Source organism: Phyllobates terribilis, unplaced genomic scaffold (assembly GCF_046119375.1).
Source record: "Phyllobates terribilis strain yellow unplaced genomic scaffold, ASM4611937v1 Scaffold_13__5_contigs__length_258822181, whole genome shotgun sequence".
NCBI classification, from domain to species: Eukaryota; Metazoa; Chordata; class Amphibia; order Anura; family Dendrobatidae; genus Phyllobates; species Phyllobates terribilis.
Genome location: NW_027362773.1, coordinates 120,176,646 through 120,198,513, shown reverse-complemented (window position 1 = coordinate 120,198,513; position 21,868 = coordinate 120,176,646). Strand labels below are relative to the sequence as shown.

At 40.0% G+C, this 21,868-nt stretch overlaps 2 protein-coding genes across 3 annotated transcripts; one reads left to right on the top strand and one right to left on the bottom strand.

The window, feature by feature from the left end:
- The first annotated feature begins 3 nt into the window (after positions 1 to 3).
- Positions 4 to 12,603, top strand: NAA40 (N-alpha-acetyltransferase 40, NatD catalytic subunit). Of its 2 annotated transcripts, none has more exons than XM_073658542.1 (8): positions 4 to 197; positions 7,333 to 7,428; positions 7,529 to 7,581; positions 7,671 to 7,766; positions 9,150 to 9,308; positions 10,173 to 10,256; positions 12,148 to 12,225; positions 12,328 to 12,599. In XM_073658542.1, the coding sequence occupies exons 1-8, from the start codon at positions 192 to 194 to the stop codon at positions 12,464 to 12,466; spliced, it is 711 nt and encodes a 236-aa protein (XP_073514643.1). In that variant the 5' UTR covers positions 4 to 191; the 3' UTR covers positions 12,467 to 12,599. The 2 variants fall into 2 exon arrangements, with proteins under 2 accessions (XP_073514643.1, XP_073514644.1); XM_073658543.1 differs by lacking the exon at positions 4 to 197 and adding an exon at positions 7,108 to 7,221 and having other exon boundaries at positions 12,328 to 12,603.
- A 2,232-nt stretch (positions 12,604 to 14,835) lies between these two features.
- Positions 14,836 to 20,389, bottom strand: LOC141173978 (actin, alpha skeletal muscle 3). The gene is made up of 7 exons (XM_073658541.1): positions 20,245 to 20,389; positions 18,197 to 18,344; positions 17,152 to 17,476; positions 16,473 to 16,634; positions 16,115 to 16,306; positions 15,839 to 16,020; positions 14,836 to 15,085 (listed from the first exon to the last, which is right to left on the bottom strand). The coding sequence occupies exons 2-7, from the start codon at positions 18,323 to 18,325 to the stop codon at positions 14,942 to 14,944; spliced, it is 1,134 nt and encodes a 377-aa protein (XP_073514642.1). The 5' UTR covers positions 18,326 to 18,344; positions 20,245 to 20,389; the 3' UTR covers positions 14,836 to 14,941.
- Positions 20,390 to 21,868: the final 1,479 nt, after the last annotated feature.

The window sequence follows — 21,868 nt, the reverse complement described above, 5'->3', positions numbered from 1 at the left end:
AACGAGGTTTGAAACGCAGACGCAGGTCACGCATTGCGTTCCATTCGGCTTCGCTATGCCGGGGAGCTACAGCAGTGGGCGTGTTGGGTCCAGTGCGTGATGATATCATCACTTAGCCCCTTACTCTACTCTTCTGCCCCTCCAGCACCGAACCGAACCGGGATTGAGAGTCTTACGTCATCAGCTACGTCATGGGGGTGAGGAGGGAGGAGGCATGGGCAATAGATGAGGTTGGGGGTAGTTGTCTCGGTTGTGGCAGATGGGGTTTGGATGCCGGTGTATGATGGGGACAGTGGGCTGTCTTCCCGAGCACTGGCTGTGGCTTCTATTTGGGTTTTGGGGCTGTTGTCAGCCGGAGTGAGAGCGGCGACTGTGGTCCTGGTGCAGGGATGTGCACGAATACCGGACTGTGGGGATCTGTGACATATTGTGTGTGTATAGGGGATGTAATCTATAGGGTCCGTACATATACTGTGTGATATATAGGGATCTAAGCTATAGGATCTGCACACTGTATATAGGACATCTAATCTATAGGATCTGTACATGTAGAGTGTGTGTATATACGGGTATGTAATCTACAGGGGCTGTACATATAGGGGATCTAATATATAGGGTCTATACACATTCTGCAATCTTTAGGGTCTGCACATATAGGGGATCTATTCTATAGGATCTGTATATATGACATCTAATCTATAGCGACTGTACATGTAGTGTGTGTATATACGGGTATGTAATCTATAGGGTCTGTACATATAGGGGATCTATTCTATAGGATCTGTATATAATACATATAATCTATAGGGTTTGTACATGTGTGTATGTAATCTATAGGGTCCGTACATATAGGGATCTAATCTATAGGGTCTGTACACCGTATATATGACATCTAATCTATAGCGTCTGTACATGTAGTGTGTGTGTGTATACGGGTATGTAATCTATAGGGTCTGTACACATAGGATGTGTAGATAGTGAATGTAATCTATAGGGTCTGTACATATAGTATGCTTATGGGGATTAATCTATTGGGTCTGTACATATAGTGTGTGTATATATGGGTATGTAATATATAGGGTTTGTACATATAGGGGATCTAATATATAGGGTCTGTACACAGGATGTGTATATAGTGAATGTAATCTATAGGGTCTGTACATATAGTGTGTTTATGGGGATTAATTTATAGGGTCTGTACACATAGTGTATGTATAGGGAATCTAATCTATAGAGTCTGTACATATAGTGTGTGTATAGGAGATCTCCTCTATAGGGTCTGTACATATAGTGTGTGTGTGTGTGTTTAGGAGATCTCTGTTTGGTCTGTACATATAGTGCATATATATTTGCAGAATGAATATATATATGTATGTATTTCTACATTCCTCAGCATTGCAACACCAAGAAGGAATAGTCATGTAATGCTGGAAATCACAGGATGGATGGTTCTGTTACTGATTATGCAAATGATAGAAAAATGGAAACAACATTTTCAAAACATCTCCATTTATTCAGTATCTGGTATGAGCACCACATGAAGAAATCCAGCACTTACAGCCTCATCTGCTATCTAAAAGGTTATTAGTGGTTGTCTGAGGATTGTTCTGCCGCGCTGAATGCACTTTGGCAAATCATCAAGATCCGCTGCTGGCAGCTAGTCACCGACCAATGACATCCCAGATGTGATCAATGGGAGACGCTGCAGGCCATGGTAGCACATTTAGGCCACGCGGGCGGCTCACAGAAGAACAAGGAACCTGTTGCCTGGAGTTGTCGTGTTGAAAAACGGTTCCTGGGATGCTTTGGATAAATGGCCGTACCACTGCTCTCACAACCAAATCAATGGAGGGGAAGAGTCAGACGGCCGTGTGAGTCGGATGGGGATCGCATCTCAGTGCTAGAACTGGTCGGCGGCTCTCATGACCCGAGTGTGACTGCATAGAAATACACTCTGTCACGCTTTGGTCAGGAGAGCCGACAGCCAGCACGAGCACTGTGTTGTGATCCTCATCCGAGTTATATGGCCGTCTGACTCTTCCCTAACGCCGAGCTGTTAGCACACCTGGAATGAAGAATAGAGGGGTCCGGCTACTGTACAGTATGCCACCCCACCGCATCATAATCCTGGGAGTAGGCTGGTGCAATGTTCCCTTATGAAGGACAGCATGGCGTTGCCTCAGTGGTCTCCAGACTAAACTCACTCTAATATTGCATCCATGATCAAAGTGGGACCCCTCAGTGAAGAGGACAGACCTCCATTCCTGACACATGGGCATCACCATCAGGCAACCATTCATAGCAGCCCAAGCTGTAAGTGTGGGGATTTTGATGCTGAATGAAACAATATGTTTTGAAAACTAGCTTATTACCATACAATCTTTTGAAAAATGGGTAAGCACTTTCAAGTAGGGTAAAATTCCACAATTCCTCCGTGTTTTTGCAGCATTCATTGTTAAGTACAAATGACCTGACAATATGATTCTCCAGGTCAGTATGATTACAGCAATACCAAACTTACAAGGTGTTTTTTTTTTATGTATAAGATTTTCGTAGTTCAAAAAAAAATGAAGAATTTCGTAAAAAGAAAATATATATATATATATATATATTTGATTTTGTCGCTCTTTTCTGAGACCCTGAACTTTATTTTTCCATTGATTTGACCTTTGTGGAGGCTTGTATATTATTTTATATTTTTTTTGTGTGCTGTTTTTGATACAATATTGGGGAACATGCAAGGTTTTGATTACTTTTTCATGTATTTTTTTGGGGTTAGTGCAGTGACTGAAAAATGACAATTCAGGCATTTAAATAATTTTCTCTTTGGCGTTTAATGGACGGTTAATTATTTTATATTTTGATCGGACTTTTACATATATGCCAGTACCAAATGTGTTTTCCTTCATCTTTCTTTTTGAAATGCTGAAAGGTGGGCGATTTTTAAACTTTCATATTTTTATATAAGCATCATGACTAAGCATGATCACATTGCCAGGGAGGTGCAGCGAAGGAAAGCTGGTTTTAAATCGTGCTGTCTACTGGTGGTCTATCCTTTAGGCCTCCTTCAGACGTCCGATTTTTCACGGATTGCACTTGTGCCTGTGATAGTTTATGGGGCCATTCACATGGTTGTGATTATTCGCGGACCTAGCAGTCTGCGGCAAATCGCAGAGACATGTCAGATCAAAATTGGCAATGCGAGTCAATGGGTCCATGAAAAAAATCGGACCACACTCGGATGCCATGCCAAAGGAGAAGTTGTAAAAAAAATGTTTTTCTCCACCACGAGAAAAACTGATGACACTCTGACCACACTAGTCGGTACGTTTTTCTCCTACACAAGAAAATCGAACATCTGAAAGAGGACTTTGGAGAGGTCATCAATATCTGAACAGTGGAGTACCCACGGCACAATCAACGGTATAGTTGCCGCGACTGGGTCCTGCACATCCACCTCCTATTGATTTTAATAGGGGCGGATATGCAGTAACTGGCAGCTATACCATTGACAGAGTTGTGCAGCTCTGCAACTAAGCATTTCTAGACGGCATCGGAAATAGCTGATCTGCAGTGGTGCCAGGTCTCGCACCCCTACTTATCGGTTATTGCTGACCTAAAGATAAGCCATCAGTTTAAAAGTCCCGGACAACCCCTTTAAACAGCAGAGATCAGAGTTAGCTCCAGTCGCAGATGGCAGCTATACAACACATACTTCATCTGTGTGGTATGGAGCTCAGCTCTTGAGCCCACTTTAGAAATGCACACCCCAACCATGACGCACCATTATGTTGCTGCGCTACGGAGTTAAAGGGGTGTTCAGGAATAATGGAGATGCCAATACAAGATCAACCAGTCAGATCCTGGCTCTTTTATTCAAAAGACCCTTTGGAAAATGACAGCAGGAGCCTTATTGTTTTCTATGGGTAACTTTGACACTTAAAGTATTGCACAGTTTGGATTTTTTCCCTTTCAGCATTCTGTACGCCATTGGTGTACCTACACTGTGTTCCAAATTATTATGCAAATAATATTTTCTCAGATTTTCCCAAATTACCTATATGAATTGCAGTCATTGTAATTTTCCAGTCAAATAACTATTAGAGTACAATTGAAAGGTTTTTGTACAAACTGCCTATGATAACAGTATATTTTTTAAAAAATAAAAAACTCAAACTGCACTCAAAATGCATGTTCCAAATTATTATGCACAGCAGAGTTTTCAACCTTTTCATTTTAATAAAGAGCAAAAAAAATGGTCATTTTTGAAATTCTAAGCATTAGCAGGTTATTACAAACTGAAATCAAACAGTTTTCAACTCAAAACTTTATTCTAGGTGATGTTACAATTGCACATAGGACCCCTTGTTCGAAAGGAGCTTTTGAACTCTCTCGTCCATTGAATTTGTCAGGTTTTGGATGGTTTCTGCTTTAATTGTTTTGCATGAGGACAGAATACCCTCCCAGAGCTGTTGCTTAGATGTGAACTGCCTCCCGCCATCATAGACACTCCTTTTGATGATGCTCCAGAGGTTCTCAATGGGGTTGAGGTCAGGGGAGCATGGGGGCCACACCATAAGTTTGTCCCCTTTTATGCCCATAGCAGCCAGAGATGTAGATGTGTTATGTGCAGCATGAGACGGGGCATTATCACGCATGAAAATGATCTTGCTGCGGAATGCACGGTTCTTCTTCTTGAACCATGGAAGGAAGTGCTGTTTGAGAAACTCAACATACATTATGGAGTTCATCTTTACCCCTTCAGGGATCCTAAAACGGCCGACAATCTCTCTCCCCATGATTCCAGCCCAAAACATTACTCCACCTCCTCCTTGTTAGCGCCGTAGCCGTGTTTGCATGGGGTGTCCATCAACCAGCCATCCTCCACTCCATCCATCTGGACCATTGAGATCATTTCATGCATGATAATGCCCCGTCTCATGCTGCACATAACACATCTGCATCTCTGGCTGCTGTGGGCATAAAAGGGGACAAACTTATGGTATGGCCCCCATGCTCCCCTGACCTCAACCCCATTGAGAACCTCTGGAGCATCATCAAAAGGAGTGTCTATGATGGCGGGAGGCAGTTCACATCTAAGCAACAGCTCTGGGAGGGTATTCTGTCCTCATGCAAAACAATTAAAGCAGAAACCATCCAAAACCTGACAAATTCAATGGACGAGAGAGTTCAAAAGCTCCTTTCGAACAAGGGGTCCTATGTGCAATTGTAACATCACCTAGAATAAAGTTTTGAGTTGAAAACTGTTTGATTTCAGTTTGTAATAACCTGCTAATGCTTAGAATTTCAAAAATGACCATTTTTTTGTTCTTTATTAAAATGAAAAGGTTGAAAACTCTGCTGTGCATAATAATTTGGAACATGCATTTTGAGTGCAGTTTGTGTTTTATTTTTTTTAAAATATACTGTTATCATAGGCAGTTTGTACAAAAACCTTTCAATTGTACTCTAATAGTTATTTGACTGGAAAATTACAATGACTGCAATTCATAAAGGTAATTTGGGAAAATCTGAGAAAATATTATTTGCATAATAATTTGGAACACAGTGTATATTAAAATAAATATAAACAGCTGGTATTCACCTTCCCCTGTGTTCAATGCACTGTTTTCGCCTCTTGTCAGGTGATTGTTTACCGGTTGAAGTGCTGCCACCAATCGTTGGGCTCAGTGGTTCTGCCATGGTGATTACACAAGCTGCTGAGCTCAATGATTGGCTGCAGCTGCAAAGTTTGACATTGGAGCTTGTGAATAAATCAGTATTGCACTATTTTCTTGTAATGTGCTCTAAAAGTGGCCACATTCATTAGAGATTTGGTGCATTTGCATCCGTAAATAATCAGGAAACGAGTAAGTAAGAAATGTTTGTTCCTCCTCACGCAATAGTGTCAACACATTGGAAATCGCCTGATGAACTAGCAAAACGCTTGTTCATTAAATGGTCGAATTTAGTGTAAGAAAAAAAAAGATTATCAGCAGCACATGGCCCCATGCACAGTTCGCAATAATGTTAGTAGATAGAAGCTATTTCGTCCTTTAAAAAAAAAAAAAGTCTCATGCATATTATTACGCATGAGACTTTCCAGCACTACACGGGTGGCTAGCAGCGCCATAGCCACCAAAGTTTCTGATTGTCGGACAGAGAGGTCTGCTCCAGCAGTGTAGCTCATCTGCCTATTTATGTTGTGGCCCTAGCAGGTGGCATTGCCCAGGCTGTTATTTGGGTGGCCCTGGTGCTGGCTATTGCTCTGGCTGCGGTGGGGTTTGGGTGGCTGCCGTGGTGTCCTTTACTTTGGCTGCGGTGGGGTTTGGGTGGCCCTGGCGGTGGCTGCTGCTCTGGCTGCCGTGGGGTTTGGGTGGCCCTGGCGGTGACTGCTGCTCTGGCTGCCGTGGGGTTTGGGTGGCCCTGGCGGTGGCTGCTGCTCTGGCTGCCCTGGGGTTTGGGTGGCCCTGGCTGTGCTGACCTAGATGTGATATGCTGCTAGCTTAAAACTATCCTGCTGGTTGGCAAAGTTCAGGTTTGGCTTGCAGAATATATACGTGACCGGTGAGGATAATTGTTGGCTGCAGCAGGGTATGACTTATGATCAGACTGGTTGAGTTTTCTTCATTGATGATGTTAGATTCTTAAGAGAAGATAATCTCCAGTCAGAAGTTTCTGGCGTCGGCTTCCCTTCTGAACTGAGTGTGTATACTTCATTGTATAGGCAGAGGGAGAGGTGAGCTTTTATATCGCCTATTCTGAATGGCGGATTTTGTGTTATCTGTGATCCTGTCTGTGATGATAATGAGACAGCTGAAAAGTCTCAATACCGAACGGGAAAAATTGGTCTGGTATTAAGCGTTAAAATAGCAAGACTTCAAAATGTCCTTTTTTTGCAAGAATTATCGCTGAGAACATTGATATAAGTTCTTAAAAACTACAACACATAAGTGACACAAACCTGCTTGTCTGTCCCTAGCTTTGACAGGGCAGTGTTATCACGCAGACATCTTCCCTGTAAGTGTAGCTTAATTTTCCTACTTCCTCTACAATAATTATACACTAATCTACTTGTCTCGTGACGGACTTCCCTTTGAAATTCACACTGCATTGTTTGACCTTCTGTAGATCAGAGTCGCTCATAAAGTTAGCTGCGTATATACAGTATGTAGTAGGCAGATCGTGGCGGCACAAAACTTCTAAAAATTGTCTCTGAGAGTGAGTGCTGCATTATTGTAGCAGGGTCTGTCTTGAAAATAGAGCTACATCTTCCATTCGTAGAAATACTGAAGTTTTCACTTCTAACTCATTGATTTTTTTTTCCCTTAGAGAAAATCTGTAAGGGCAAAAGAGAAAAAGCAAAAGCGCCAGGAGGAGCGCGCCGCCATGGCCGCTGTGTGTGCCAAGGTGCAAGCGGCCAATCAGGTAAGCTGCCTGAGTCATTTTTTTTTTGGATTCTTTATCTTCTTGCCTATCACCATTTTCTTACTTTTTGTTAATGTATACTTTTTTCTTTTCTCTGCAGCTTGGTGACCCTCTTGGGGCTTTTCCGGTTTTTAAAAAATTTGACAGAAATGGGTAAGGTGTAAGGAAGGGAAAACAAAAATGTTCTCAAGTATTTAATCTGACATTTTTGCTAACCCCTCGTTCATTCTTTACATTCTCAGGTTGAATTTGACTATAGAGTGCTGCCGAGTAACCGACTTGGACCAAAAAACCATAGACTGGGCCTTTGAACTCACAAAGACAAATATGCAGATGCTGTAAGAATCTCTTTGTAATATAAAAAGACTCAGTGGCCAGGGCACATAATTACCGTATTTTGCAGACTATAAGATGCCCCCAAATTTTGGGGAGGAAAATAAGAAAAAAAAATGTTTTAAATAAAATGGTGGTGTGTCTTATAGTCTGATTTTACGGACTATCGGGGAGTGGCTGCGGTGGAGCGGGAGCCACAGGAGGCAGGGTCGCTGGAGCGGTGCAATGCTGCGGCCCCAGGATGGGAGGAGGGGGTGTCCCGGCGGTGCGAGGCTTCGGGCCCTGGGATTTCATAAAATGACGGCGGTATGAGGAGTCCCCTTCCCATTGATTTTCCTGCAGTGGGCTTTGGGGAAAATGGCCGCCAGAGGCGGCGCATGTGCAGGTTGAGATCTTAGCTTAGAAAATAAAAAAATATATACAAGTAGATTCAATGTATTTTACAACTTCATTAAATAGTTTCCAAATGGCTGAATATTGTATGAAAACAAAAGTAGAAATAGTCGCCTTAGCACAGGAATGGTAGGAGATTGCAAACTTATCCCTGGTTCCTCACCAGTCTCTGTTCACCTGGTTTCATCGAAGTCTTATTGCCTTGACCTGTGTCCACTGCAGCCATATACTAGCTTCAGAGCAGATGACTCGTTGCAGCTATAGCCACTAGTACGTCGAATCGACATGCAAGGACCTAGTGAACAGAGAGCAGTAGTGGTCCAGGGAAGTGCATGCAGAGAGCAGTAGGGGATTGGTAGGATGGGCTTAATGCTTTTGTTATTTTATATCACTGTTAAAGGTTTAGTGTGACAGTAAGACTATGTGCCCACGTTGCAGAAATGAAGCAGAAAATTTCTGCTTCATTTCTGCATGTCCTCTCCCGGAAAAACGCATGGGGAATTCCGCATGCGTTTATTGCGCGTTTTCCACATGCGGAATTGCCTTGCGTTTTTAATGTATTGCACAAGGCAATTCCGCTTGCGTAAAACGCAAAATTAATGGACATGCTGCGGATTTTTGAACGCAGCATAAACGCTGCAGAAAAATCCGCAGCATGTGCATAGAACTTGGGGACCATGGGGAGCGGATTACCTAGCGTTTCACAAGTGTTTACGCTGCGGAAATTCCGCAGCATATACGCATGAAAAACGCTGGGCACGCAGCCTTAAACACTTTAAAATGAAGATAATTATATATATATTTATTATATTATATGTCCATTTTATGAACCCTCCAGTCCAGGTTAGGCTTTCAGCCTACAGGGTCCTTTTTGCAATAATTAGGTAATTTCGTGTTCAGTTGAAGTTTTCGTCCTGTCATTAGTCCTGAAGGGCACCGCAGATGATGCCTCTGGAAGGAAAGCCTTTAACTTCTTCCTTTCATGTCTTTTGTAGTTATGAACAAAGTGAATGGGGATGGAAAGAGAGAGAAAAACGAGAGGAGCTGACTGATGAACGTGCCTGGTACCTTATTGCCAGAGATGAGCTTAGTATGCCCGTTGCTTTTGTGCACTTCAGATTTGATGTGGAATGTGGAGATGAAGTGCTCTACTGGTAAGGAACATGAGGAGGGTTGTACTGTGCTTATTTTTTTTTTTAAGTCTTAGTGTACCTTTTTAAAAGTAGGTCACGAGATCCTTTAGTAGACAAGCTGAACTAAAGTTGACCAAATCTTTGCAAAAAAAAGTTCTTAGGTCTAGTAGTAGTGGAATTCTTGTAGCTAATGATTGCAGAGCACTGTTGTGCAGTGTTTGTATGTCCCCGTTTGAAGGGGTTATCCTGGTCTTTTATTATTTTTGTGTATGAGGCTAAGAACTAACAGGCAGGCAGGTAGTTGCACAGGTATGATCTCTGTTGGTGATTCTGCTACTTAATTTCACCCCTTGTCAACAGAGCTGTACCATCTCTTACAGTCTGCTGTGTGTGTATATAGGGAAGGACCTGTCAATCACCTCTAGCAGCCCTGGCTGGGGGCGGCACTGGACTAGTCTAGACTCCGCCTGTAGTTCCCAGACAGATCTTATAACTATATTTTCTCTAAAACAGCAGAGCATTTCAGAGAAAAAAAAAAATACCTGGCTGCAGTTGTGCAGCCGGGCTCTGATTTATGTTGCTTGTGTTTGGGGCAGCATGAATTAGATAACAGGTTCCCTTTAAAGGGGTTGACCTATCCATTGAAAAGGTCATCATTTTGAGATCTTTAGCGGTCTGACACCTGGACCCTTACTGATCAGATGAAAACAGCTCCGATTTGAACACATGGAACAAAGCTACAGAACGCACTGACACAGCTCTGTTCAGTATATAGGAGGCGCTGCCAGGTGCTGCAGGACACCTCCTTCTTTTGTTTTTGTGTTTTATATATTGTGTGACCGCACGACCCCTTTTTAAATGTTTCCTGCAATTTTTCTTTTCCAGTTATGAGGTCCAGTTAGAAATCCGTGTCCGCAGGAAAGGAGTAGGGAAATTCCTGGTACAGATTTTGCAGTTGATGGCAAATAGGTGAGTCCTTTATTGTTCTGCTTTATTCTCATAAAGATATAGGGTGCGGAAACGAGGGGGAAAAAAAGGGTAACATTGTGTACCGATTGTTTTGTCTTTCTCATTTCTGCTCCACATATTGATTGTTTTTGTTAAAACTGAATTTCCTTCAAACGCGACTTACAAAGACATTTCTAAATAAAGACCATGTAATGTATGTCAGTAAGAAAATGGTGATTTCTTTCCACGTCTCTGAAGTATTGAATCCTATTTCTAAAGTTAGCATGGTTTTAGCAACAGTTAATTAATAACCGTTATTTTAATTTTTATTCCATAAATCAATAATACACGTGAAAATAATCAACCGTGTAATATATGTATCAGAGAAATCCGCTTATTTCTCCTCCTGAATTGATTTTTTTTTTTTTTTTAAATGTCTAAACTATGTACTTAGTGAAGCCAGATTTTCCCATTACAGAAAGAGGTGATGACAGTTGGTGCTTTTGAAATGCTATGGAGAGGGGAGGAGCTAGAGGCAGACACAAGTTCTCTTATGACAGATACAGTTCTCCATAGAACATTATGATCACCAACTGTCCTCTAGCTCAAAATCTGTAGTCACTGAAAACGGATTTTAGTCATGAATTGATAGTTTTGAAAACGATCTGTCCAGAAGGAGATAAAAGCAAATTTCTCTAATAAAATATATTGCAAAGTTTCACAAGTAATGAAATTTTTTTTTGTTGAGGGGAGTGATGTGTTTGGTCACCTGTCGGTCCATATTACAGGACTTTTTTGGAACTGTAAATGGTGTAGACCAAGTTCCAGCTGGAAATCCAGTTGCATGATGAGTCGGGGACACAGTAAAAGTGGGAGGCTGTCATAGTGGCACAAAATAATTTTTGTGCATGTTCACACTACTACTCTAGCTGACAAAGGGGCAGCAACTCCTTTACCTCTGTGTTATCTGTTCCCGCATGTCCTGGGCATGGGTTTTTCATCAAAAAGTCAGATCAACAATCCCAACCATAATGCTCACCGCAGGGCGATTCTTAGGCTATGTTCACACTAGGCATTTCTTCAGCGTTTTTTTTTCTGAAGCAAAACCTGATCTCTTGGCTGGAAAGAAGCTGCGTCAAAAACGCAGGTTTTGGTGCGTTTTTTGGTGCCTTTTTCAGGATCCCAAAGTTCAGCTTTGCTTCCACCACAGAAGCATGAACACAGGTCACCAATGCAAGACATATGTGAAAACATATTAACCAGAATTACAAATGTACAGGGGGGAGGTGAATTGTTCAGGAATAGTTTTTCTTGTACATTGGCAGTGCAATGAGTTTGTAGGACACTATTTATTTTCACACTATGGTCAGCCATTGAGTTGCTAAGAGATTGTTCAATCTCACACCTAGCTCAGCCAATGTTTACATTGTACACATAACTAATTTAATTAAACTGTTATAATCCCAACTGCCATCTCAGGTGAACAAGACAAGATGGTAAAATCTCAAAAAATAAATGAGTTTCACATACTGCTGTACTTTTTTTTTTTTTCCCACTAAAAACGCAGCAAAACATGATAGCTATGTGTTTAAATGTATTTATTAAATTTTCCATAAAACGGAAAGAAGGGGAGGAGGGGGTACATAAATAAAAGAGGGAGGTGGGGTGTGTGGGAACATGATAGCTATGTTCACACTAGGCATTTTTTCACCACACATTAATTTCAATGGGTGAAAAAATTTCTGAAATCTCATAGACTTTGCTGGTACTGTAAAACGCAGCTGAAAATTTGCATAAAAAAAAAACCGCATCAAAAAAGTGCCTAGTGTGAGCATAGCCTTACTTTCTTTTCTTGTTTCTTGCTTTCTACTCTTTATGGGAAAAAAAGCAATTAACCCATTTTTATTTGCAGCACACAAATGAAGAAAGTTGTCCTCACAGTCTTTAAACACAATCATGGTGCTTACCAGTTCTTCAGAGATGCTTTACAGTAAGTCCCATCACTTTGTTTCCATTGCTCACCTCTCATCATCTGATGTGCGTTTTGCATTTATATATATTATTTTTTACTTTTTTAATTCCTATGTTTTAGGTTTGAGATAGACGAGACCTCTCCCAGTGTATCGGGCTGCTGTGGTGATGACTGCACATATGAGATTCTGAGCCGCAGAACAAAGTTTGGAGATGCTCCTCATTCACATTCAGCACAGTGTGCTGGCTGCTGCCATTGAACCAAGGGGATGGATTGATACCTGAGGACTGTGGAGAATCCTAATGGACAAAATGATTGTCTTTTATCTAATGTTTTTTTTTTTTTTTTGGGTATTTTTTATGTTTTTTAAACTTGGTGATGTTTAATGCAGCACTATTGTGGACATGCGTGTAACTCATGTCTCTACTAGTCCTTTTAACGGTAAATAAATTCCTGTTTGTCTTCAGAACGTTTTCATTGATTTTTTTTTTTTATTGATTTTTTTTTAATTCTTTTGAAGGTTGTGTTTGCACTGAGTTTGATCTTTTTTTGTTTTTGCAGAGATTTCATAGCAAAAGTCACAAGGAGTTCCAAATACTACAAGTTTTAGTTGGAGGGTTTCTGCTCTGAAAACTCAGGCCCCAATTCATCATTGCGTTTCCACCAGTTTTTTTTTCTTTTTTATGCATGAATATCTCTTGATTAGTGACTTTGTGATCTGCGAGAAATTCATCAAACCATTTATGCCAGTTTTTTTTCAGGTTGTTTTTTTTTCTGATGTTTTGGACTGATTCATGAACTGCAATGATTTAAAAAGTCACAAAATTTGCCACATCTCTACTCCAGTCCCCTCCTGGAGAAAGTTTATGTATTTTTTTTTTTTTAACAATTTTCGGCTCGATCCATGGCAACTTGATGGATGAGTGCTGTGTAAGAAGATCGATCTTGTGCAAGCCTAGATAGGTCCACCAGGGTCTTCTCTGCAGTTATCTTGATAGTATCAAGCTATCGGGTTGCTGGTCTTCCTCTTCGCTTTGTTCCTTCTGTTCTTCCGACCATGATGTCCTTCTCCAGTGATTGCTCTCTCTTCGTTTGATGTGTCCAAAGTAGGCAAGTCGTAGCTTGGTGATCTTTTGCTTGAAGTGACAGCACTAAAAAGTTGCAAAAACTTTTAAAGGCAGGAAAAAGAGACAAATTTGGGCTTTGTGCAAAACTCATGAACTGCATGCACTTTTATGATATTTTGATGAATTTGATGCAAAAAAACAAAGTAAAAAAAGAAAGCGAACGAAACAAATACCATAAAGCACCAGAATTCAGATCTAAAAGTTGGAGCAAATACTGATCATTGTGTATGTGGCGGCAGCCAATAGTTGTGAGTCTCTATGGAGATAGAGGATAGAAAGTCTTATTACACATTAGATAAGCGATCTTTGTATATTTAATACACCATTGGCATCCAGTACAATCTATACCGCCCCTGAGCATGTGCCAGGTTAGGACATAATGCCTCCTGCATTCAGCAGTCGTCTTATATATCGCACTATTATATCAGTAACCCGGATGCTGACAAGGATATTGAAATTGCAGGACCAGGATATTATCATTACTAAACAGAATCATGGCCTCTGCTGCAAGCAAGAGGTCTTCTTTAAGAATTTCCCATCGATCCTGTCTTCTCTCTCTATGCATTTACCGTTGTTTGGATTTGACTGAAGGCTGAGCATTTTCTTCCCATTTTTTTTTTTTTTTTTTTTTTTTGCATCTGTATCTTATAAAAATGTGAAGGATGTCGGCAGCAAAAAATGAGCTGCTTTTGTCATATTTTTTTTTTTGCAAACAGAAGAATTTGAGGTGCATTGTCACTTGTTCAAATTGTGGGAAAAAAGTAATTTGTAGAGTTTATAAGCGAGGGGGGAGATGAATAGATCAAATATGGATCTCTGTGGCATTAAATAAGTTGAGGGAAGGCCTGGATGACTTTCAATATAAATGTATTACAGCTTATGGGAACTAAACTGGTGGGGCGTTAATCCAGGGAGCTAGTCTGATTGCTGTGTGTGGAGTTGGAAAGAATTTTTCCCCTATTATGTGGCAATTGGCCTATGTTTTGGGTATGTGCACACAGTTTTTCAAGGAGTTTTTGGAGCAAAACCTCTTCAAATCTCTTCCCCAAAAAAACTTTTGTTTTTGGTCCTGAAAAAGTTTGTGCACATAGCCTTAGGGTGCTTTTGCCTTCCTCTGGATCAACATGTTTGGGTATAGGATGGACTTGTGTCTTCTTTTAGCCTTTAACATAGATGCTAGTATGGCACAATGTAGCATGTGTAGTGGTAAAAATGCGTATTTGATCCCAGATGAAGAGCACTACTATTGCTTATAAGAAACCTCTTACATATCAGGTATTTTCTTGTGTATGATGGATTCCCAACTGAGCCCAATATCCGTTACCCCAATCATTTTCCTGGCAGCCTTTTGTCTCCCCTAAGGTAGTAAACCTGTTGCCCTTTTTTTGCTGATAGGATATTGACTGTTACTGCACAGTAATATTGTCATATACTCATTGAAAAGCCCAACATTTTATCTCTTTCACAATCTGAAGCATGTAGCAAGAAAGACAAACAAAAATTATTCAAAAGGTTTCATTTATTATTTGTATGAATGGGAGATGATCTCTGTAATTGCTAGCGTACCACGTGAGAGATAGGAAAATATAATTCGGTGGGCAGTGAACTTAGAAGCATTTCCTGTGCACAATGGAGGGACCGGCCTCGTCGTATTCCTGCTTGCTGATCCACATCTGTTGGAAGGTGGAGAGAGAAGCTAGGATGGAACCTCCGATCCAGACAGAGTATTTACGCTCAGGTGGTGCAATGATCTGCGGGAAAGAATTTTACCAAGGATTATTCATCGTTGAAAAGGAAACGAACATGTATGAAATGGCACAAAAGTTTCAACTTCATTTACTTTTACTAAGGTGCCTTTGATATTTAAAGGGTCAGTGGCTTCATGCCGCCCGTGCACGATTGCAGTCAGGTATGTTTTTCCATGAAGCAGATTATTTTTTTTTTATACATAGGAAGAGACCTGTCAATCACCTGGAGCAGCTGAGGACTCGTTTTGTCTATTCCTTTGGTCCATGGCCATATTTTTAAACTGTTTTCTCTGAAAGGCTGGATCGTTTCAGAAAAAAACATACCTGGCTGCATTTTTGCAGTTGAGCTCTCATTAATGTTGCCCCATAGTTTGGGCAGCACAGCATGAATGAACTAACAAGTTCCCTTAAAGTTTTGTTAGCTTGCACACCCCAAAAAAAATTAAGCACACTTAAACAGTGACTAAACTTTTGGGGTTTTTTTTTTTTTTTTGCTCCTAAAATTCCCTGGTCCAGGTAAAAAGTCTGTAGCCTTTCTATTGAATCCATTGTGTGTGTGTGTGTGTGTGTGTGTGTGTGTGTGTGTGTGCGCGCTCTCATTAAAAATCGATTTAAAAAAAGTTTACTAAACTTTAGTTATTGCTTCGTGCATGTGATTATAAATTAAAGCCCCTTGAGTAGAAAATGCATATTTGCACCATTGCTTTCCTTTTTTTCCTGCATTAAATAGGATACATATGTGGGTTTAATGTTTACCTTGATCTTCATGGTGCTGGGTGCCAAGGCTGTGATTTCCTTCTGCATACGGTCAGCAATACCAGGGTACATGGTGGTACCACCGGAGAGCACATTGTTGGCATAAAGGTCCTTGCGGATATCAATATCGCACTTCATGATGGAGTTGTAGGTGGTTTCATGGATACCTGCAGATTCCATTCCTGGGGTGGATCAAATGAAGTTGGGTGAGATCAAAGAATATTACGACAAAATAAGACGTAGACGCAGATGCAATGAACGTAATTGTCCTCTTACCAATGAAGGATGGCTGGAAGAGGGTTTCTGGGCAACGGAACCTTTCATTTCCAATGGTGATGACCTGTCCGTCTGGAAGTTCATAGCTCTTCTCCAGGGAGGAGGAGGATGCAGCTGTTGCCATCTCATTCTCAAAGTCCAAAGCTACGTATGCCAGCTTTTCCTTGATGTCACGGACAATTTCACGTTCAGCTGTAATGAGGAAAAAAATGAAGCATGATTAAAGTGCGGTACGGCAGAAGTGAAGGTGCCCATTTAATTTAGGCAGAGAGTAGAAAAAAAAGTTTTAAAATACTTTGCAAATTAACTGTACATTATTATTTTCTGTCTATTGATTCCTTAAGTAAGCAGTCCTTACCAGTTGTGACAAAGGAGTAGCCTCTCTCAGTCAGGATCTTCATGAGGTAGTCAGTCAGGTCACGGCCAGCCAGGTCCAGACGCTGGATGGCATGGGGCAGGGCATAACCTTCATAGATTGGTACGTTGTGGGTGACACCATCTCCAGAGTCCAACACAATACCTATCGAGATGTTTTAAGATTGTTATTAAGGGTACATAGATAAATACGCACATGAAATTGCACAATTGAGTATTAGAAACATTCGTCTAAGTGCCTTTTAGGATTGCTACCCCCTCAATAGGCGTCACTAGAGTTCTAGTCCTCTTCCTCTATCAAGATATTTAAATTCCACGAAAAGCATCCAATGGCCTATAAGTCTCCTTACACCAGCTTGGCACTCTCTACAAGGAAGAAAGTCCCCCCCCTTACATCCCCTGGTTAGAGGCCTCTCACACAGTCAAATCAGACCTGCTTTGCACTGATGAGGGGCATACACCCCGAAAAACGTGTTTTCAAATGGATTGTTTGGTTTGGCTTTTTTTCATAAGTCACGTAGCAAGGGTGATAGTGACTTTTAGGATTGCTACTCCCCAATAGATGGTGCTAGAGTTCTAGTCCTCTTCCTCTCTTAAGAGGCTATTTGCATGAATGCCAAATTATCATAAAATTCTATGTATGTCCATATTTCGGATCTCACCTGTGGTACGGCCAGAGGCGTACAGGGACAGCACAGCCTGGATGGCAACATACATTGCAGGGACGTTGAAGGTCTCAAACATGATCTGTGTCATCTTTTCACGGTTGGCTTTGGGGTTCAGGGGTGCCTCAGTAAGCAGGGTGGGGTGTTCCTCTGGGGCTACACGAAGTTCATTGTAGAAGGTGTGGTGCCAGATCTTTTCCATGTCATCCCAGTTGGTGATGATACCGTGTTCAATGGGGTATTTAAGGGTCAGGATACCTCTCTTGCTCTGGGCTTCATCCCCAACGTAGGAGTCTTTTTGACCCATACCAACCATGACACCCTGGAGGGGGAAAAAATGTAGTTGTGAGAAAAATATCACAATGCAAATATGAACAGCCATTGAAATGGAATGATAAATAATTATTTGCACTGATGAGGAGCAAACAACCCGAAACACATGTCTGCAAATGGAATTTATTTGGTTTGGCTTTTTATCCTAAGTCATGTAACAAAGCCCTTTAATGTGTCAAAACTGACTTTTAGGATTTCTACTGGTACCAGAATTCTTAACCTCTTTTTCTCTGAAGAGGCTACTTGTATATGTAATAGTGGCTACAATGATATATTTTATAAAAATCTGATTTCTAGAAAGTTTTAGAAATGCAAAAAAATATATACTTTCAGGCTGAGACATTAAAAAAATTCCGAGAACAAAAACCTGTAAGTTTTTTTTTTTTTTTTCTATATTGTTTGTGCAAATAATTAACTTTCATGTCCACATTGAAAATCATTATTTTAGAGAAGCATAAAACTAGAGTAATACATTATATTTCTCTCTCCATATGTACGTTCCCAATAGATGACAAATTTAATGGGAAAAATAGTGCTAATAATGCCTAGTGCTAATAGTGCCTATAATCCATATAGGCATATAGAAAAGAAAAACATGTATAGTAATAAAATGTTCTAATTAAGATTTATTATTATTTGTTTGTCTTGTAATAATATTAGACTATATTAATACAATATGTTTCAAACTGTAGAAGTGTGAAAATATTACCTGGTGACGAGGGCGTCCAACAATGGAGGGGAACACAGCACGGGGAGCATCATCACCGGCAAAGCCAGCCTTCACAAGTCCTGAACCGTTGTCGCACACCAAGGCGGTGGTCTCGTCGTCGTCACACATGGTGGAGTCTGGAGAGAGGCTATTAAGGGAGTTGAGAATGAGAATATACTTAAGTAACGGCTTAAGTAACAGTAGAGGCTTTGATAGATATATTTCGCCCTGCACCTGTCCTCCCTCTTGTCCCATCTGCTCCTTTTACACCAGTTGTCCCTTTACGTCTTAACTCAGCTGTCTTTCTCAGGATGTTAAATTGGAAGTTTGGCAAGAAGGGAAATATTTTAACTCCTTAAATCTTTACCCTGCATTACTAACATTTTCAGCCAATGGGATAAGGTCCTAATCATTAACAAAAGTTTAGGTACATGATATACAATTTGCAAGGAATTCTATATTTCTCTTACCTACTAGAAATGCAATTTTTAAGACTAGCTAGAATAAGATCATTCTTGGGTTTCTTGGGTTGGAAAGTGATTTAATGGAGTCGTTAATATTTATAAAATGCAATTATTTGGGGATTATGTTTGCTCATTTTTGTGGCTTGCTATAGATGGGTTATTAATGCAAAGCAAGACCGCACAGAAGATGCTCTGCAGATCATTATGTATGAGCCTGGCTTCTAGTTCACGCTTTACAGAATTTAGTTCTAGGAAGGAAATTAGAAAGAGGTTTACGTATTCATCTGTAACAATTATATAGAAAATGCGTCATTAGGACCTTGATCATATCGGGAGGCTTTGATAGAGACCAACTGTAAGCAAAAACAGGGATTGCTTGAGAAATAGGGGTATTTTATATAGAAATATATAATTCGATTGGCTACAAATATTTGCAAAATTGTAAACATTTGCATAAAATAAGGACTTAAGAGTATGGTTATGACCTGGAAAAATAAAAAAGTGGGAGACGATACATTGATAGGCATAAAAAGAGAAACCTTAATTTACTGATGGGGATTTTAAGGGATTCCTAATAATCTGATATGGGAATTCTAATAAGGGGTTTCTAATATTTTAATAGGAATTGTAAGGGAGGTTTAATAATCTAATAGGGATAATAAGGGATTCCTAATAATTTGTTACGGATTACAGGAGATTACTGATAATTTGTTAGGAATAATATTGGATTCCTAATAATATGTTAAGGATAAGAAGGGAATTCCAATAAGGACTGATAAATTGATAAGGATTATTTATCAGGGATTAATTGATATACTGATAGATATGATAATTCCTATAAACCTGGTAGGGATTATAAAGTATTCCTAATAATCTGATAGGGATTATAAGGGATTACTAATATACATCTAAGGATTAAATGCAGTTCATTTATATGCTGATAGAGATAATAGGGGATTCCTAATATTTTGTTAGGGATTATAAGGTATTCCTAAGAATTTGTTAGGGATTTTAAGTGATTAATAATAATGTGGTAGAGATAAGAAGGAATTCCTAATATTTTGTTAGGGATTATAAGGGATTCTTAATAATCTGATAGGGATTATACAAGATTCCTAATATGCTGATAGGATTATAAGTGATTCCTAACATACTTATAAGGATTATAAGGGATTCATTGATATGCTAATAAGGATAACTAGGGATTCCTACTAATCTGTTAGGGATAATAAGTGATACCTAATCATTTGTTAAGGATTATAAGAGATTCCTAATAATCTAATAGAGATAATAAGAGATCCCTGATAATCTGTTAGGATAATATGGGGTTGATAATATGTTAGGGATAGTAAGGGAGTCCTAATAATTTGTTAGGAATAATAAGGGAGTCTTAGAAATTTGATAGGAATAAAAGGGATTCCTAATAATCTGATAGGGATTATAAAGTATTATAAGGGATATTGCTATGGATAATAAAGGATTCCTAATAGTCTGTTAGGGATTATAAGGGATATTGCTAGGGCTAGTAAGGGATGCTTTGCAGTGCTTTCTATGAAAGGTTGGATGGTGCTGTACAGGACTTACCAAGCTGCAGCAGTGAGGGCGGAGGTGTAGCTCTGAGCTGGCAAGTGCTGTCCGCAGACATGTATTTATATTGGTAGCACCCTGTGGTGGTGATCAGGGAAATCCCACACTCACTTAGCTCCATATTTGGAGAGAAGCCAGGACTGGCCAGGCCAGCCTTGTGAGGGTCCAAGCTGGGGGTACGAGTACTGACCATATATAGAGGGGGTCTCCCTCCCCCAAAGCCTCTATAGAGCTCACCCTTACACATGGCTATTCCTGGATATAGAACCCGAGAGGCTTTACTTAGAAAGTGCTGTGTGTGTGTATAGATAGATTTCTTAAGGCAGAGTTATATTGTCAGATTTGGAAATAACATTAGCAGATATACCGATAAAGAAAAATATTTTAGAATTATAATTGACATACTTGCAGCATGATTAGTGGTAAGGATCCGGCGTAGTTATTGTATCTGTGCAGACAGCTGTACGTTATAACCTCTAATGAAGGCTTCGACGGGCTCGGTATCAAACTACCAAGAAACATGTAACACCACATCAACATTTACCGCGCCGCGCCATAAAGTTCACTGCAAGACGCATATTACATGACAAACTACGGACCTAGATTCACAATGAAAATACAAGTATCATGTTTGCATACATTAAACCCTATAAACTAAGTCTAATAATATTCTTCGAACAACCTAGTAGTGCAGAATTTTTTTCCGATGACTTGTTTGCAGAGCCAGTTGCATTTTTAATTTGATCATTTTTTTGTGTGTATATATTGTATACATTTTAAAGGAAAAAAGGTGCAAAATAATTCCACCATTATTTTTGGGGGGTTTTGTTTTAATTATGTGTGGTATGCATGCCCTAATAATTTAATTCTATTGGCCATTCCGATTACAAAGATGCCTAAGTTATATATTTTTTATTTTTGTCTACTTTTGCTTAATAAAATAACACTTTGGTCCAAACACCAGACTGTCATTTGCACACGTGTTAAGACACATGGAATTAATTAATAGTCATGTGCCTCTTAATGAATATGTCGCATCCCACAACTGTCATGCGCCAGCATAAGAAATGTGCGCCGCTTTTGCGTAGTCCTGCTTAATTAATATGATGGACTGGGCGCGACCACATTAAAATATAAGTTATGAATAGATGATGTTCGGGTTGAGTATTTGCTTGAAATTTTATTTTTTTTTAGCACTGTTTTTGCATCTTTTTATAAGTCCCAAATTGCGATCTTTTGATTGTACATGTAATACAATGCAATGTCTTACTATAAGGGCTTGTGCACACTGCCGTATTTTACCTCCAAGTGCAATTGGACCAATGTTAGTCTATGGAATGCAATAGCACTCGGACCAATGTTAGTCTATGGGACAGCGCACACATATGATTTTTTCCTCGGACTAAGTCAGTCCCAAGAAAATATATCGCAGAATGTCCAAGTTTGATCTGATAGTCGAATCGTAATAGGTCATGTAAGTCAATGAGTGCATGGAAATCATCAGACTGCATTCAGATGTCATCCGAGTGCGGTCTGACTTCAACACACTGACTCAATGGAGAAGATGGAGAAATTTAGTTCTCCATCTTCTCCTCAGTGTGCTCCAATTCTTTCATCCGAG

Bases quoted from the DNA above. Each gene is read 5' to 3' on its own strand.
- NAA40 (XM_073658542.1), top strand. The intron at 7,582-7,670 runs GTAAGGTGTAAG...TTACATTCTCAG, and splicing joins AAAAAATTTGACAGAAATGG to GTTGAATTTGACTATAGAGT. The intron at 10,257-12,147 runs GTGAGTCCTTTA...TTTTATTTGCAG, and splicing joins TTGCAGTTGATGGCAAATAG to CACACAAATGAAGAAAGTTG.
- LOC141173978 (XM_073658541.1), bottom strand. From the start codon at position 18,325: ATGTGTGACGACGACGAGACCACCGCCTTGGTGTGCGACAACGGTTCA. The intron at 17,477-18,196 runs GTAATATTTTCA...TTCCCCCTCCAG, and splicing joins TTGGACGCCCTCGTCACCAG to GGTGTCATGGTTGGTATGGG. The intron at 16,307-16,472 runs GTAAGGACTGCT...TCCTCATTACAG, and splicing joins CTACTCCTTTGTCACAACTG to CTGAACGTGAAATTGTCCGT.